General features: G+C 48.7%; 2 protein-coding genes across 2 annotated transcripts; both read left to right on the top strand.

The window, feature by feature from the left end:
- Positions 1–411: 411 nt before the first annotated feature.
- LOC116464022 (small ribosomal subunit protein eS19-like) lies at positions 412–922 on the top strand. The gene has a single exon (XM_032754202.2). The coding sequence runs from the start codon at positions 455–457 to the stop codon at positions 890–892; it is 438 nt and encodes a 145-aa protein (XP_032610093.1). The 5' UTR covers positions 412–454; the 3' UTR covers positions 893–922.
- Positions 923–7,647: 6,725 nt separating this feature from the next.
- On the top strand, positions 7,648–15,750 carry LOC116464023 (speedy protein E2B-like). The gene is made up of 7 exons (XM_032147295.3): positions 7,648–8,150; positions 9,136–9,366; positions 10,516–10,574; positions 11,801–11,886; positions 13,913–14,231; positions 14,354–14,458; positions 15,315–15,750. Exons 1-6 carry the CDS (start codon positions 8,042–8,044, stop codon positions 14,411–14,413), a joined length of 864 nt encoding a protein of 287 aa, XP_032003186.1. The 5' UTR covers positions 7,648–8,041; the 3' UTR covers positions 14,414–14,458; positions 15,315–15,750.
- The last annotated feature ends 578 nt before the right edge of the window (positions 15,751–16,328 follow it).

A 16,328-nucleotide genomic window follows, 5' to 3' on the forward strand; every position in this document is an offset into this window, starting at 1 on the left:
TTATCGCTGGACAAGTAGTGGACTCTATTTCCCATGAGCCTATGCGCCCCCCAAGTTTAGGGGCCGTTTTAAATGTCTCTACCCCGACTAGAGGTTAAGAAACTCCAGCTTTTGGCCGGGCGCGGTGGCTCACGCTTGTAATCCCAGCACTTCGGGAGGCCGAGGCGGGCGGATCACGAGGTCAGGAGATCGAGACCACGGTGAAACCCCGTCTCTACTAAAAGTACAAGAAAATTAGCCGGGCGTGGTGGCGGGCGCCTGTAGTCCCAGCTACTCGGAAAGCCTGAGGCAGGAGAATGGTGTGAACCCGGGAGGCGGAGCTTGCTTGCAGCGAGCCGAGATCACGCCACTGCACTCCAGCCTGGTAGACAGAGACAGACTCCGAATCAAAAAAAAAAAAAAAAAAAGAAACTCCAGCTTTTTTTCCCCTGGCTGGCAGCGCGGAGGCCGCACGATGCCTGGAGTTACTGTAAAAGACGTGAACCAGCAGGAGTTCGTCAGAGCTCTGGCAGCCTTCTTCAAAAAGTCCAGGAAGCTGAAAGTCCCCGAATGGGTGGACACCGTCAAGCTGGCCAAGCACAAAGAGCTTGCTCCTTACGATAAGAACTGGTTCTACACGCGAGCTGCTTCCACAGCGCGGCACCTGTACCTCCGGGGTGGCGCTGGGGTTGGCTCCATGACCAAGATCTATGGGGGACGTCAGAGAAACGGCGTCATGCCCAGCCACTTCAGCCGAGGCTCCAAGAGTGTGGCCCGCCGGGTCCTCCAAGCCCTGGAGGGGCTGAAAATGGTGGAAAAGGACCAAGATGGGGGCCGCAAACTGACACCTCAGAGACAGAGAGATCTGGACAGAATCACCGGACAGGTGGCAGCTGCCAACAAGAAGCATTAGAACAAACCATGCTGGGTTAATAAATTGCCTCATTCGTAAAAAAAAAAAAAAAGAAACTCCAGGCTATGAGCTTTGGCAGCCCTGAACACTGGACTGAACTTCACGTTTGTCTTTACTCCCTTTTAGGGTCAAGTCCAGGGCTGCGTGACTGGGTCCTGGAGCCCCAGTCCTCTGGGTTAGAACCGAGTTTCCCATAAGGAGCAGGAAAGGAAAGGGTGTCTCATGGTCACTGCGCTGAAATGCTAAGAGAAGTTTCACTCGACTACTAGGACAGGATAAATGTCCAGCGATGCTTTCCAAGGAAGAAAAAGAACAAAGAATTTGTAGCCGGGCACGGTGGCTCACACCTGTAATCCCAGTACTTTGGGAGGCCGAGGTGGGCGGATCGCGAGGTCAAGAGATAGAGACCATCCTGGCCGACATGGTGAAACCCCGTCTCTACTAAAAATACAAAAATTAGCTGGGCGTGGTGGTGCGTGCCTGTAATCCCAGCTACTTGGGAGGCTGAGGCAGATAGAATCGCTTGAACCTGGGAGGCAGAGGTTGCAGTGAGCCGAGATCGCGCCACTGCACTCCAGTCTGGCGACCGAGTGAGACTCTGTAGCTTTTCTAGATCACACAGCGAATGCCTGAAAACTGTAGAGAAATCAGAAAATACACACACAAATCGAACGAAGATAAGAGATACCTGTGATCTTACCTTCCCCAGGAGGATTATATTTAGGGTTAGGTTATGTTGGCCAAAAAGAGTCAAAGTCTGTAAAGAGTTTTATTCTGGGCCTCCTATTTGAGTGACCATGGCTGGTGACACAGTCTCGGGGGTCCTGAGAACGTGAGCCCAAAGTGGTTGGGTTACAGCTTGGTTTTATACATCTTAGGGAGAAAGCAGTTACAGGCAAAGACATAAATCAATACATGGGAGGTATATGTTGGGTCAGCCAGGAAAGGCTTTCAGGTCACTAGTAGATTCAAAGATTGGCAGTTGGTTCAGAGTTAAGGGTTGGCTGAACAGTTGGAAGACTACACAAAGAAATGGGCCATTGCGGTGGCTCATGCCTGTAATCCCAGCATTTTGGGAGGGTCAGTTGGGAGGATCCCTTGAGGCCAGGAGTTCAAGGACAGCCTGGGCAACACAGTGAGACCCCCACCTCTACAAAAAAAAAAAATTATCCAGGCGTGGTGGTGCATGCCTGTAGTCTCCGCTACTCAGGAGGCTGAGATGGGAAGATCGCTTGAGCCTGCGAAGTTGAGGCTACATGAGCCATGATGGTGCCCTTCACTCCAGCTTGGGCAACAGAGAAGAAAAGAGAGAAAGAGAGAGAGAAAAAAAAAGAGAGAGGAAGGAAGGAAGCAAGGAAGGAAGGAAAAGAAAGAGGGAGGGAAAGAAAAGAAAGAAAAGAAAAGGTTGAGTTAAGATAAGGGGGATTGTGGAAACCAAGGTTCTTGTTATGTAGGTGAAGCCTCAGAACAGGCTTCAGAGAGAATAGATGATAAATATCTCTTACTGGATCTTAAAAGGTGTCAGACTCTCCGGAAAAGACCTGGAGTCTTTTCTGTAAGGGAAGGAGATTCTCTACAGAATGCAAATTTCCCCCAAAGAGATGGCTTTGCAGGACTATTTTAAAGTGTGTTAAAGAAAATATATTATGGGATAAAATACTATGATTTCCTTCAGGGACTGCTATCTGTCATGTGATGCTATATCAGAGTCTGGTTGGAGTTGGGTATCTTACTGATACAAAGAGCCTGTTTTGTCAGTCTTATGATCTCTATTCTAGTGTTAATGTTGGTCAGCTGTGCCTAAACTCTGAAGGGAGGAGAGTTATGACAAGGCATGTCCGACCCCCTCCTTCCCATCATGACCTGAATTAGCTTTTCATGTTTATTTTGGATCCTGTTGGCCAACAGGGGAGTCCATTCAGTCAGATGTGGGGGCTTAGAATTTTATTTTTGGTTTACAATTAAAATGTCAATTTTCAAAAATGGGATGATAAGGACAATGATTCATCACAATTTTTTGGTGAAATCTAACAGTGTTCTTGCCCAGTTGTTTCATAAAAACTGGTAAGGAAAAGACTAAAAATAAATTCTTCTGAGGCCAGGTGCAGTGGCTCACGCCTGTAATCCCAGCACTGTGGGAGGCCGAGGCAGGCAGATCATGAGGTCAGGAGATCAAGACCATCCTGGCCAACATGGTGAAACCCTGTCTCTACTAAAACACAAAAAATTAGCTGGGTGTGGTGGTGCGCGCCTGTAGTCCCAGCTACTTGGGAGGCTGAGGCAGGGGAATCACTTGAACCCGGGAGGTGGAGATTGCAGTGAGCCGAGATCACGCCACTGTACTCCAGCCTGGCAACAGAGCAAGATTCCATCTCAAAATAAATAAATAGATAAATAAATAAATTCTTCTGTTAACCTAGAATATTCTCTCCACAAATTCAGAAAATAAAGAAAATAATTTTATTATTGAATAAGCATTAAACCAGACTGTGATGCCCATCACAGGTGATCCATTAATGAGATACAAAGAGAAATAAAGCCTCCTTTTTTTTTTGAGACAGAGTCTTGCTCTGTTGCCCAGGCTGGAGGGCAGTGGTGCAATCTCGGCTCACTGCAACCTCTGCCTCCCTGGTTTAAGCGATTTTCCTGCCTCAGCCTCCCAAGTAACTGGGACTACAAGTGCGTGCCAGCAGGCCTGGCTAATGTTTTGTATTTTTAGTGGAGACGGGGTTTCGTCATGTTAGCTAGGATGGTCTCAAAATCTTGACCTTGTAATTCGCCTACCTAGGCCTCCCAAAGTGCTGGGATTATAGGTGTGAGCCATGGCGCCCGGCCAAAGCCTCCTTTTTATATAGCCTGGCAGATACAATCCATTGTATACACGCTTTCAAGATAAACAGTAACTCATCCTCATGTAAAAGGACATGCTATGCATTTTTTTTTTTTTTTTTTTTGAGACAGGGTCTCATTCTGTCATCCAGGCTGGAGTGTAGTGGTGTGATCTTGGCTTACTGTAACCTCCACCTCCTGGGTTGAAGTGATTCTCGTGCCTAAGCGTCCCAAGTAGCTGGAATTACAGACGTGTGCCATCATGCCCAGCTAATATTTGTATTTTAGTAGAGACAGAGTTTCACCATATTGGCCAGGCTGGACTCAAACTCCTTCTTTCGATTTCTGTGTGGCTTCAAGTGATCCGCCCGTCTCAGCCTCCCCCAGAGTGCTGGGATTAGAGGTGTGAGCCACCGTGCCTGGCCTGCTATGCATTCTTAAACACTCATCCTAAATTCACCTGGAAATCAAGGTGGCCATCCATGCTGGTTAATTACCTGTATCCAATGAAAAAATAAAACTTCTCATATCTCCTTGACAAGCAGGTAGTAACAGCTCAAGGTGCCTAGGCTAAACTCCCTAGGCAACAGGAACATAGGGACACTATCTTCCTCGAGGTTTACATTTCAAAGACAAGACTCTCAGGCTCTTAAGAAAAAAATTCCTGGGTTGTGGCCAGGCGTGGTGGCTCACGCCTGTGGATCACCTGAGGTCAGGAGTTCAAGACCAGCCAGACCAACAAGGTGAAACCCTGTCTCTACTAAAAATACAAAAATTAGCCATGCATGGTGGCAGGCGCCTGTAGTCTCAGCTATTCAGGAGGTTGAGACAGGAGAATTGCTTGAACCCGGGAAGTGGAGGTTGCAGTGATTGGAGTCATACCACTGCACTCCAGCCTGGGTGACAGAGTGAGATTTTGATTCAAAAAAAAAAAAAAAAAAAAAAAAATTCCTGCGTTGTAATGTTGGCAAGAAGTTCGTTTACCTTTTTAAAAGATTTAGATACATATCAAAGGCACAAAAGAAGTTATTTATGTTACAAGGTTTATCAAGGAAATACTCTTTAAAAAGGAGAGGAGAAAGGTTTATTTACCTTTTGGCAAATAAGACAATTTTAATTTTAATCTTTTTTTTTTTTTTTTTTTTTTTTTTTTTTTAGAAAATCCATACAGTGAGGGCTGGGCACGGTGGCTTACATCTGTAGTCCCAGCACTTTGAGAGGCCAAGGCAGGCAGATTGCTTGAGGCCAGGAGTTCGAGACCAGCCTGGGCAACGTGGCGAAACCCCATCTCTACTACAAATACAAAAATTAGCTGGGCGTGGTGGTGTGTGCCTATTGTCCCAGCTACTCTGGAGGCTGAGGCATGAGAACCGCTTGAACATAGGAGGCAGAGGTTGCAGTGAGCCGAGATTGAGCCATTACAATCCAGTCTGGGCGACAAGAGTGAAACTCTGTCTCAATAAATAAATAAATAAATAAATAAATAAATAAATAAATAACTAACTAACAAAAACAAAGAGTCTCTTTTCCATCTCCTCACCACAGAGTTGTCTTCGGTAATTTCATTCACTTTTTTCCTCAGGGTTTACTGGGTTTCTGGGCCCCAGAGGGGAAGTTCTTTTCAAGGTATGGAAACTATGACTCCACAGAGAACTGCAGAGACGGCAGCATGACCAGACCCTGGTCAGGTGTGGGGAGGCTGCTAGGCTGAGACTTGGGCTGAACTGCTGCTGCAGGTCAACTTATTCCCATCAGCACCAAGGCTGCTGAAGGGGGGTCATCCAAAAGCAAAGGAAGCGGGGGCATGGCTTGGAGGCTGTTTCAGAAGGTCCCACTGAGCCAAGGACTCAAGGCCTGGCCACAGCCCTCCCAAGTGAGGCCCAGATCATATTTCCCCACGCTCAGAAAACCTTGTCTGCTCATTTCAGTCCATAGTGACTTTGCTTTCTTTAGGATCTCTCTTGCACTGTCCAACCCAGGGAGTTCCAAATCTCAATGGATTCCAATGATGGAGTTAAACCAGGCCCCACATCAGTTTTTTGAATTAGAATCAATGGGGCTGGGGCCCAGCATCTGTATCTTAACGTTCCTCCATGTGATCCTCAGGCTGAAAGGCTGGTATTTGCAAATCCCTTTTTTGAGGGATGAAGGGTTTTTTTTGAGACAGGCCTCACTCTGATGTCCATGCTGGAATGCAGTGGTGGATCACAGCTCACTGCAGCCTCGAACTCCTGGCCACAAGAAATCCTCCCACCTTAGCCAGCCAAACTTTTGGGATTACAGGAGTGACCACTGTGTCCGGCCAGGAAAGCCCTTCTGTTTCACTTAAATGCTATTTCTGCAGCGTTCCTGCAGCCATTGTTGTATTAAACTGCATCATCGTGGGAAAAGAAAAGGTGAGAGGTGACTGTTTTGCTTTTTTCTGAACATATCAGACCCAACCTGGGCTGTTTAGCCCCCTTTTTTTTTTTTTGAGATGGTGTCTCACTATGTCACCCAGGCTGGAGTGCAGTGGTGCAATCTCAGCTCACTGCAACCTCTGCCTTCCAGGTTCAAGCGATTCTCCTGCCTCAGCCTCCCAAGTAGCTGGGATTACAGATGTGCACCCCCATACCCAGCTAATTTTTTCTGTATTTTTGGTAGAGACGGATTTCAACATGTTGGCCAGGCTGGTTTTGAACTTCTGGCCTCTGGTGATCTGTCTGCCTCGGCTTCTTAAAGTGGTAGGATTACAGGCATGAGCCACCATGCCTGGTTTGCCCATTTTTTGACGATGTATCAAAATCATTTAAGATGGGCACTGCCTCAGTGTAGTGTGTCTAGACAAGGTGGCCAGAACAGAGAGGAATACGCATACAAGGCTTGAAGATGGGTTAAATCAGAGCTTTTCATTCCACAAAAGATAAATTTTAATGGGGTCAGAACATGGATGTTCTAATATTTGAAAGCCTGTTAACTAGGAGAGAGAGAGAGTAAAGTGATTTGTTGTAGGAGGACACACCCAGCTCTGACGGTTTAAAGTGTCATGAATGCGAATTTGAACTCCAGAAAAGCAGAGCTTCCTAACAACGGGACTTCCACAGCAATGGGGTTTCCTTTCGCATTCAGTTTGTGCCTTTCCCATGAGCGAGAGACTCCTAGGAGAGCCGCAGACCATTAGGAAGCCATGTGGGAACTCACCCACAGGTTCTTTATATTTTTTGAGATGGAGTTTTGCTCTTGTTGCCCAGGCAATCTTCCTCCCTTGGCCACCCAAAGTGCTGGGATTACAAGCATGAGCCACTGTGCACAGCTGAGATTTGTCGACTTACTCTTTTTGTACATGCGATATTTTAGTCATAGAATCCATAAATGGTAGGGAAATTTCTGAGTTCAGAGCAATACATATGATACAAAACTTGATATAGGGACTAGAGTTTCTTAGCCGAACTGGAGGGGCTGGCTTTAGGTGATCCATGGACTCCCTGAAATTGGGGACACCATTGGAAATATGTGTGAGCTCAGGGGCAGTTTCCTATGATTTTTCAGGCCTCAAAATGTCTCTTGGACTCAGAGATGCCTTAGGGCAGAGGACGCGTGTACCCCCAGTATACAATCTCGGACAGTGAATGTCAGTAAACATTCGGCAGAAAAGCTCTGCCAAATTGAGTGCTCTGATGTGACTTTTTCATCAAGTCAATGTTCCTGAGATCTCTTGTACATGATAATCTCACTCTTGTACGTGATAATCTCACTCTTGTACGTGATAATCTCACTCTTGTACGTGATAATCTCACTCTTGTATATGATAATCTCGCTCTGGTAAGGTTTCACAGTTTCCCACCCTGTTCCTTCTCCCACCAGACTGGACTCTGAAATGGGCATGTACAGGGAAGAGGAGACCCCAACACCCTTCAAGCTTTGAGTGCAGAGGACACAGTCTCTGCTGGGACAGGGAACAGAGGGATGTGGAGACCCTGAAGATGCTTTTGGACAGTGGTCTGAGGTTGGGACAGTGGCAGGAGATACCATTCACCCAGGATCTCCAGGACAAGAGATCAGCCTGGCAGTTACATGTGTTTTGTTTCAAACTGGTTGCCAGGTTGGAACGACCAATGACATCAGAGATTCCGACCTTCCTGATTGGAGGGACCGGACTCGGTGGGCACCTGCAGCTCAGGTGGGCAACAGTTACCTTTTCAGAACTGTTCTCCACTCCTGACTTCTCCCAGCCTCGAGAATTGATAACACACTCTTCGGGATCCTACCAGTGCCCACGAGAAGGCCACAGACAGAACAGAGACTAGGTTCCGTGGGAGCGGACAGATTTTGTGAAACATCATGACCAGCCATCAACCGCACCCCCAGGATGAGGGGCAGAGCCACCAGCGGAGCACCTTTGGGTACCCCCTCCAGGAGGTGGTGGATGATGAAGTGTCGGGACCATCAGGTGAGGGGATCGGAGGAAGAAGAGGTGGGATAGGATTGACTAAGATGAAGGAAGGGGGCTGGGCACAGGGGCTCACACCTGTAACCCCAACACTTTGGGAGGCCGAGGTGGGCGGATCACCTGAGGTCAGGAGTTCAAGGCCAGCCTGGCCAACATAGTGAAACCCCATCTCTACTAAAAGTACAAAAATTAGCCGGACGGTAGTGGTGCGTGCCTGTAATCCCAGCTACTCGGGAGGCTGAGACAAGAAAATTGCTTGAGCCTGGGAAGAAGAGGTTGCAGTGAGCTGAGATTTCGCTACTGCACTCCAGTCTGGGTGAGAGAGTGAGACGCTGTCTCAAAAAAAAAAAAAAAAAAAAAAAAAAAAAGAGGGTCAGAGATTAGGAAGGAGAACCTGAGGAGGGTGTGTGGGAAGAATGGAGAAATTCAGGCCGGGTGCAGTGGCTCACACCTGTAATCCCAGCACTTTGGGAAGCCAAGGCAGGTGGATCACTTGAGGCCAGGAGTTTGAGACCAGCCTGGCCAATATGGTGAAACCCCGTCTCTACTAAAACTACAAAATCGAGCTGGGCATTATGGCAGGCACCTGTAATCCCAGCTACCTGAGAGGCTGAGGCAGGAGAATAACTGGAATCTGGGAGATGGATGTTGCAGTGAGCTGAGATTGCACCACTACACACTAGCCTGGGCAACAAAGCAAGATTCTGTCTTGAAACAAACAAACAAAAAAAAAAACAGAAGAGGGACTCAGAGAGTCAGGGACCAGGGAAGGAAATGAGGCAGTGTTCTGAGGACAGAGAGACGTAAGAATGGGGAGGAGAAGGAGCGGCACATGGGGCTCAGCAGAGGAGAAATTCAGAAAGATGGCTTGGAGAAGCCAACAGTGCGAGGCTGGGGAGGATGGAGAGTGGTTTGGGGTTTGGGGTCGGAGTCTAAGGTGATCAATTGCAGAAGCATTACACCGTGGCCTGGTTTCTTTACTCAGCCCCTGGGGTAGATTCCAGCCCCCCGCGTAGATCCCTTTGCTGGAAAAGGAAAAGGGAGTGGTTGGAAGAATCTGAGGAGTCGTCGTTGGAGAAGTCAGAGAAGGAACTCACCCCTGAGCCTGAGGAATCCTGGGTGGCAGAGAGGCTGTGTGGCCTCAAGACGAATATAAAGCGGCGGCGAGTGTCATCCGTGCTCCCTGAGCACCACGAGGCTTTCAACAGGCTGCTTGGTAGGAGGACATCCCAGAGAGCACCTCCAATCCTGTTCTTTCCAAAAAGAGGAAATTTCCAATAACCACACTTTCTAGTGGGAAAAATATGCCCCCAGTGGGTGAGCTTTCCATGTGGGAGGACTCTGAAGTGATCACTCATGAGGGATGCTTAGGAGATGATAGAGGATTAAGCTGGACTTGATAAAGGTCGGCGCTTGGGATAAGAAAGCTTGCTTTTGGGCCAAGTGCGGTGGCTCATGCCTGAGATCCCAGCACGTTGGGAGGCTGAGGCAAGAGGATTGCTTGAACTCAGGACTTTGAGGCTGCGGTGAGCTATGATGGCACCACTGCACTCCAGCCTGGGTGACAGAGCAAAACGCTGTCTCAAAAGAAAAAGCAAGGCTGGGCATGGTAGCTCATACCTGTAATCCCAGTACTTTGGGAGGCCGAGGCAGGTGGATCACCTGAGGTCAGGAGTTGGAGACCAGCCTGACCAACACAGTAAAACCTGATCTATACTAAAAATACAAAAATTAGCCAGGAGTGGTAGCACACACCTGTAATCCCAGCTACTCAGGGGACCAAGACAGGAGAATCGCTTGAACTCGGGAGGCCGAGGTTGCAGTGAGCTGAGATCATGCCATTGCATTCCAGCCTGGCCCACAGAATGAGACTCCATCTCAATAAATAAATAAACAAACAAACAAACAAACAAAATAAAAAATCAAAGAAAGTGGCTTCAGCTGTGCCCTCTGAAACTTAATGTCTCTTACTGACTTTTCTAAATCTAAGTGTCTCTATCCATAGTGGGGGATACCAAGGCCATGGTCACACCCTGATGTGACTGTCTCATGAGGAAATGATGGGAATTCCTTTATGACTCTGCAGTGGTCCCTCCGTGGCTGCTGGAGGGGGTCCTGGCTGATTCCCAGCTCTACATCCTGTAGATTCTCACACCCAGGGCCTCCTTCGGCCTCTTCTCAGGGGATTCTCAGAGCAGGAGCCTCTCTCCCTTGCCCAGTGAAACTCATTCTCCCCTCTCCCATCCACCTCACCCATGGCCACAATCCTGAGACTTCCCCCCGGGAGGCACACTTCTCGCTGCCCTGCTGCTCCCACGGAAACCCTGTCCTGCTTCTCACGCTGACATCTGTTCTCTAATCACAGAGGATCCTGTCATTCAAAGATTCCTGGCCTGGGACAAATACCTGAGGGTGTCAGACAAGGTAAGCTTGTTCTCCACAGAACTGTGTTCCTGCTTCAACACACCGCTGGGGGGAGGGTGCGGCTTCCAAACCCACAGTTCCTCTCCTCTCTCCCTCCAGCCCCTCCCACCAGATGCTCCCACAGTCTTTTTCTTTTCTTTTTGTGAGACGGAGTCTCGCTCTGTTGCCCAGGCTGGAGGGAAGTGTCTCAACCTTGGCTCACGGCAGCCGACGCCTCTCGGGTTCAAGGCATTCTCCTGCCTCAGCCTCCTAAGCAGCTGGGATTACATGCATGCACCACCATGGCTGGCTAATTTTTGTGTTTTTAGTAGAGACAGGGTTTTGCCATGTTGACCTGGCTGGTCTTGAACACCTGACCTCAGGTGTTCTGCTTGCCTTGGCCTCCCGAAGTGCTGGGATTACAGACGTGAGCCACTGTGCCTCTCCAGCTCCCACAGTCTTGAGTCTTGGTGCCCACCCTTTTTTTTTTTTTTTTTTTTCCGAGACAGTATCTAGCTGAGTTCCCAGGATGGAGTGCAGTGGCATGATCACAGCTCACTGCAGCCTCTAATTCCTGGGCTCAAGCAATCCTCCTGCCTCAGCCTCCTGAGTAGCTGGGAGTACAGGCACATGCCATCATGCTTGAATAATTTTTATACAAACAGGGTTTGCATGTTGCCCAGGTTCTCCAACTGCTGGGCTCACATGACCCTCCTGTCTCAGCTTCTCAAACTACTGGGATCACAGGCTTGAGCCACCACTCCTGGCTATTCTTGGTCTTTTTATGATTTGTCACATCTCCCTCAGGACTCTGCTGGTCTCTTGCAGAGTGAATGAGTGGCCCCTGCCTCTCCTATGGGTCCTTTGGGATCTGAGCCCTCGGCCACAGTCTGGCTGTAGCCCTGAAACTCCTGGCCCCTCTACTCTCAGCTCTTTGGGACAGTTCTCTGCCTGGCACACAAAAGACCCTGCTGACACCAGCCGACCTAGACACACCCCCTCCAAAGATCCCATCGGAGCCCACCATCCTGGGAGTATCACCAAAAACCCTTCCTCCAGCCTCTCGGATTTGCATCCGACCTTCGAATACCCCTCCACCCCGCAATTTCCACATGAGCACAGTCACCCCAACACTGAGGTCCCTTCTCTGATGGGCAGCCCCTCTCCAGACCCTCATTCCCCCTCTCCACAATCTTCCTCTTCCAAGACGTGACCTCTCCTTCTCTGTGTTCTTTTCCCTCCATCAGTACCTCCTGGCTATGGTCATAGCGTATTTTAGGCGGGCCGGCCTCCTCTCCTGGCAATATCAACGCATTCATTTCTTCCTGGCTCTGTGAGTGGTTTGCTGCCTCCTATCCCTCAATATCCAACACCCTGGGACAGCCGGGGAAGTGGGATCCCAGCCTTTCATTTATTCTTTCACCTATTTGTCCTCTTTACTCTGTGTACAAAAAAGACAGGATTATAGCATCTTAGACTGTTGTTTCTAAAAAGAAACTCGGGCTGGGTGGGGTGGCTCTCATATGTATCCCAGCAGTTTGGGAGCCCGAGGCAAGCAGATCACCTAAGGTCAGGAGATCGAGACCAGCCTGGCCAAAATGGTGAAGCCCCGTCTCTACTAAAAATAGAAAAATTAGCCGGGCATGGTGTTGTGCACCTGTAACCCAAGCTACTTGGGAGGCTGAGGCAAGATAACCCCTTGAACCCAGGAGGTGGAGGTTAAAGTAAGCTAAGATTGAGCCACTGCACTCCAGCCAGAGTGAGACTTTTTCTAAAAAAAAAAAGCCAAATAAAACCAAATTCCAACGCCAGTGTACAAATAAAAGAATAAAGCAAAAGGAACCATAAACCGCTCCTAAGGGGAGAAGAAAAGGAGCGGAGGAGCGGACACGACACTTCCCCCAGCAAGCAGAGGTTTCTGGTTCTTCTCTCTCTGTCCTTCCCACATCAACCACAAACGCCATCAACCTCCTCCGGGTTCCCGTGACAGAGGTCACAGTTCAGTTCCCCCTCGCATCACTCGAATCCACTGTCAAATGCTCCCTGCTGGGGTCTCCTGGAGTCTCTCCCCAAGCCAGGGGGCTTCCTAGGGCAGCCTGAGCATCTTTCCAAAGCACGACAACCTCACTGCCCATCTGAACAACTTCATTAGCTGATGTCTTTCTCTATCGAGGCCAGGGTCCACAGTGCCAATTCCGCCCTCTCTACAATCCCTACAAGCACACTGGCTCGCCATCTTGGTGTTCCCTGGTTTGGCTTCACTGCTCCTTCCAAATGCCCTCCACTCGACTTTGCATTTGTGTTTTCTGTCTGGGTGTCCCACACACATGTGGTTCTGAAGGGAAGGACCCATTCCTTGAACTCAGTTCACCCCACAGCCTCTGGGATGCCTTCCCTCATCTTCCAACTTCTGCATGCCCGTAGCTCTCTAGTTACATCCCGGACACTGGGATTAGGTCATCTGCCCTGATTACTCCCAGTCCCATTAGACTAGATGCCTGTAGAAGGCAGGGTCCTGGCAAAATATCAATGTATTCAATTTCTTTTATTTTTTTGAGACAGACTTGCCCTGTCCCCCAAGCTGGAGTGCAGTGGTGAGATCATAGCTCACTGCAGCCTCCATATCCTGGGCTCAAGCGATCCTCCCACCTCAGCCTCTTGATTAGCTCCGACTACAGGGCTGTGCCACCACACCTGGACAGTTTATTTGTTTATTTATTTATTGAGACAGAGTCTTGCTCTGCCTCTCAGGCTGGAATGGAGTGGCCCAATCTCGACTCACTGCAACCTCCTCCTCCTGGGTTCACACAATTCTTATGCTTCAGCCTCTTGAGTAGATAGGAATAACGCATATGCTACCACACCAGGATGATTTTTGTATTTTTAATAGAGATGGGGTTTCTCCATGTTGACCAGGCTGGTCTCCAACTCCTGGCCTCAAGCGATCCACCTGCTTCAGCCTTCTAAAGTGCTGGGATTACAGGCATGAGCCACCGCGTCTGGCATATTTCTTATATTTGTAATAGAGACGAGGGTCTTGCTATGTTGCCCAGGCCCATCTCAAACTCCTGGCCTCAAGTGATCCTCCTGCTTTGGCCTCCCAATGTGCTGGGATTCCAGGCATAAGCCACCACTCTTTGTCACCAGTTGGGTTTTTGTCTCCATCCTGAAGGAGTGGGAGACGCCCTTGATCAGGTCTCTGTCCAGCAGAGCCCTCCTGAGGAAGGCGTGGCTCTCTGCAGGGTGGGTGCCAGTCCTGAGCTAGGGACGGTCCCCTGCCCTCCTCTCTGGGAAGCTGACCTCAGCCGGAGGTCTCTCCTGGTGGTGCCCCTGAGCAGTAACCTGATTTCTGTCCCCAGCTACCTGGCCAATGACATGGAGGAGGATGACGAGGCCCCCAAACAAAACATCTTCTACTTCCTGTATGGGAATACCCGCTCTCAGATAGCCTTGTTCCACAAGCTTCGGTTCCAGCACTTCCATTACATGCGCTGGCGGGTCAGGAAGACCCGCTCTCACATACCCTTGTTCCATAAGCGTCGGTTCCAGTTATTCCGTTCCATGAACTGGAGGGCCAGGAAGACCCGCTCTCAGATAGCCTTGTTCCACAAGCTTCGGTTCCAGTTCTTCTGTTCCATGCGCTGCAGGGCTTGGGTTTCCCCGGAGGAGTTGGAGGAGGTGGGTGGGGCCTGGGGAGGTGGAGGAGGTGGGGAGGAATCGGGTGGGCTGGAGGCTGGACGAGGGGAGGGAGGGGTATCCTGGGGAGTCCCTGTCTTCTCAAAGGGTGTTTGTTTTTCCAGATCCAGGCTTATGACCCACAGCACTGGGTGTGGGCGCGAGATCGCGCCCGCCTTTCCTAGAGCTCCAGGGACCGTGGAGGCCTGAGGTCATCGGCCTGAGAGAAGGTACATCTGCATCCTCCGGGGTAAAGGCAGAATATTGGGGTCTATTTTGGAAATCCGAGGAACCCAATTGCTTGATCCGGCTTCAAGCCTGGGCAACATGGCGAGATCCCCCCTCCACAAAAATACAAAAATTAGCCAGGCGATGTGGGAGGCATCTCTACTCCCAACTACTCAGGAGGCTGAGGCGGGAGGATCGCTGGAGCCTGGGAGGTCAGGGCTGCAGGGAGCCCTGATCCTGCCACTGCGCTCCAGCCCGGGCGACAGAGTGAGACCCTGACTCAAAAATAATCATAAATACTGAGTTCAGGGAGGTTCATTATGATTGACGCACCTGAGGTACCGATTTGGGTCGAGGGTTCAGTGAAGCTTTGGTTTACATCTTGCGCAGCTAACCACGTTGAGCACAGAGCATGAGACTTCGTCATGAGGAGGGAGGATTAGGATTAGGCTTCTGGACTCGTGGTTCGCGATGTTGTCACATTAGAAACAGATCTAGCATGGTTACAAGTTTAGATCTTAAGTGACACAAAAGGCCCCAGCTGTGATGAAGTCCAAAGCCACATTCTCTGAGGGTGCCCTACTCCCTGGGCAGACCCACCCAAAGTCCTTGCTATGAAGCAGATCACTGGGGCTGACCTTGGGTGTATTAAGTGAGTTTTGGAGTCATGGTCACCAAAGCGTGAGTATCACAGTTGAACACGATGGTTCAGAAGCAGGGTATAGAATGAAAGGCAGGAGATAAAATTGCATTTCTCAATTGCTCTGAACTCTAGTTAGACTTGACATGGGACGTGAATAAGCTTCCTGTCTAGAGAGCTGCCTCCTTGAAGTGTGACATCGTCTCTCTCACTTCCAGAACACTGGGCCCAGGGGAGATGCGGATTTTCAGCAGGAACTTTATTCCAATGCTAATGGCAGACACCAGGAAGGAGGAGAGGAGCCATTTGTGCAGATCATCTAGAAGAACCTGGATCGTTCTTGATGGAGCTGAATACAGTGATCACGTTGTCCTCCTGGGAGCAGGGGTGGGGGTGGGGGGTGGGATACTACTAGGAGTCCTTGGGGAAAAGAAACTAGGAGTGTGTCCAGTTCCACCCTTTCCTGCGGCACCACCTCCCTTTTTATATTGCTGAATTCCAACCTCCCTGGGGCAGAACCTGGAGCTCCTGTTTCTTATCGACTTGGTTGCCACAGTCCAGGAGCATTTGAAGGCACAGTGCAGGGGCTCAGATTGGCGCAGAATTCTTTGTGAAATATGAATGCCATAGACTGTAATCAATAGCTTCACGCGCACTATGCATTTTCTTGGTTTGTTTGGAAAATGTTGGCCATTGAATTATTAATAGGTTTATTTCAAATAGTTTGGAAATTGTTGTACTTTTGAAAACATGCTGTTCCTGTAGTTTTTTAATGAGAGTTATAGCTGTTATATATACATAAAGATAATTTCCTTTTCATTTTTAAGAGAGAATTCTTTTTATCCTAAATCTTTTATTACCTTTAAATTTTTTTCTGTATTATTATATGTGCTCCTGAAGCGAGCACTCTTTTTATCTATGATAATTCCATGATAATCTCTTCTATTTATAGCTATTAGTAGTTCCCTAAATTGTAGTGATAGAAATTTGTATTTGCTGTTTAGGTTTATGACTGAATTGTGAGAATTCAGTTGTGATTTTTAACATGTCTCAGATATATATACTAACATGTCTAATATATACTATCTATTTTATTGGTTTATTTTGAAAAAGATGGGCATAGAATTATTTAAATATTATTTTAAATATTTTGGAAATACTGGTATTTTTGAATAGACGCTGTTTCTATAAAGTTGTGTGATGGGTGTAATAACTGTTATATACACATAAAT

This window comes from Hylobates moloch, unplaced genomic scaffold (genome assembly GCF_009828535.3).
Source record: "Hylobates moloch isolate HMO894 unplaced genomic scaffold, HMol_V3 SCAFFOLD_126, whole genome shotgun sequence".
NCBI classification, from domain to species: domain Eukaryota; kingdom Metazoa; phylum Chordata; class Mammalia; order Primates; family Hylobatidae; genus Hylobates; species Hylobates moloch.

Bases quoted from the DNA above. Each gene is read 5' to 3' on its own strand.
- LOC116464022 (XM_032754202.2), top strand. From the start codon at position 455: ATGCCTGGAGTTACTGTAAAAGACGTGAACCAGCAGGAGTTCGTCAGA.
- LOC116464023 (XM_032147295.3), top strand. From the start codon at position 8,042: ATGACCAGCCATCAACCGCACCCCCAGGATGAGGGGCAGAGCCACCAG. The intron at 8,151-9,135 runs GTGAGGGGATCG...TTCTTTACTCAG, and splicing joins TGAAGTGTCGGGACCATCAG to CCCCTGGGGTAGATTCCAGC. The intron at 10,575-11,800 runs GTAAGCTTGTTC...TCCCTCCATCAG, and splicing joins ACCTGAGGGTGTCAGACAAG to TACCTCCTGGCTATGGTCAT.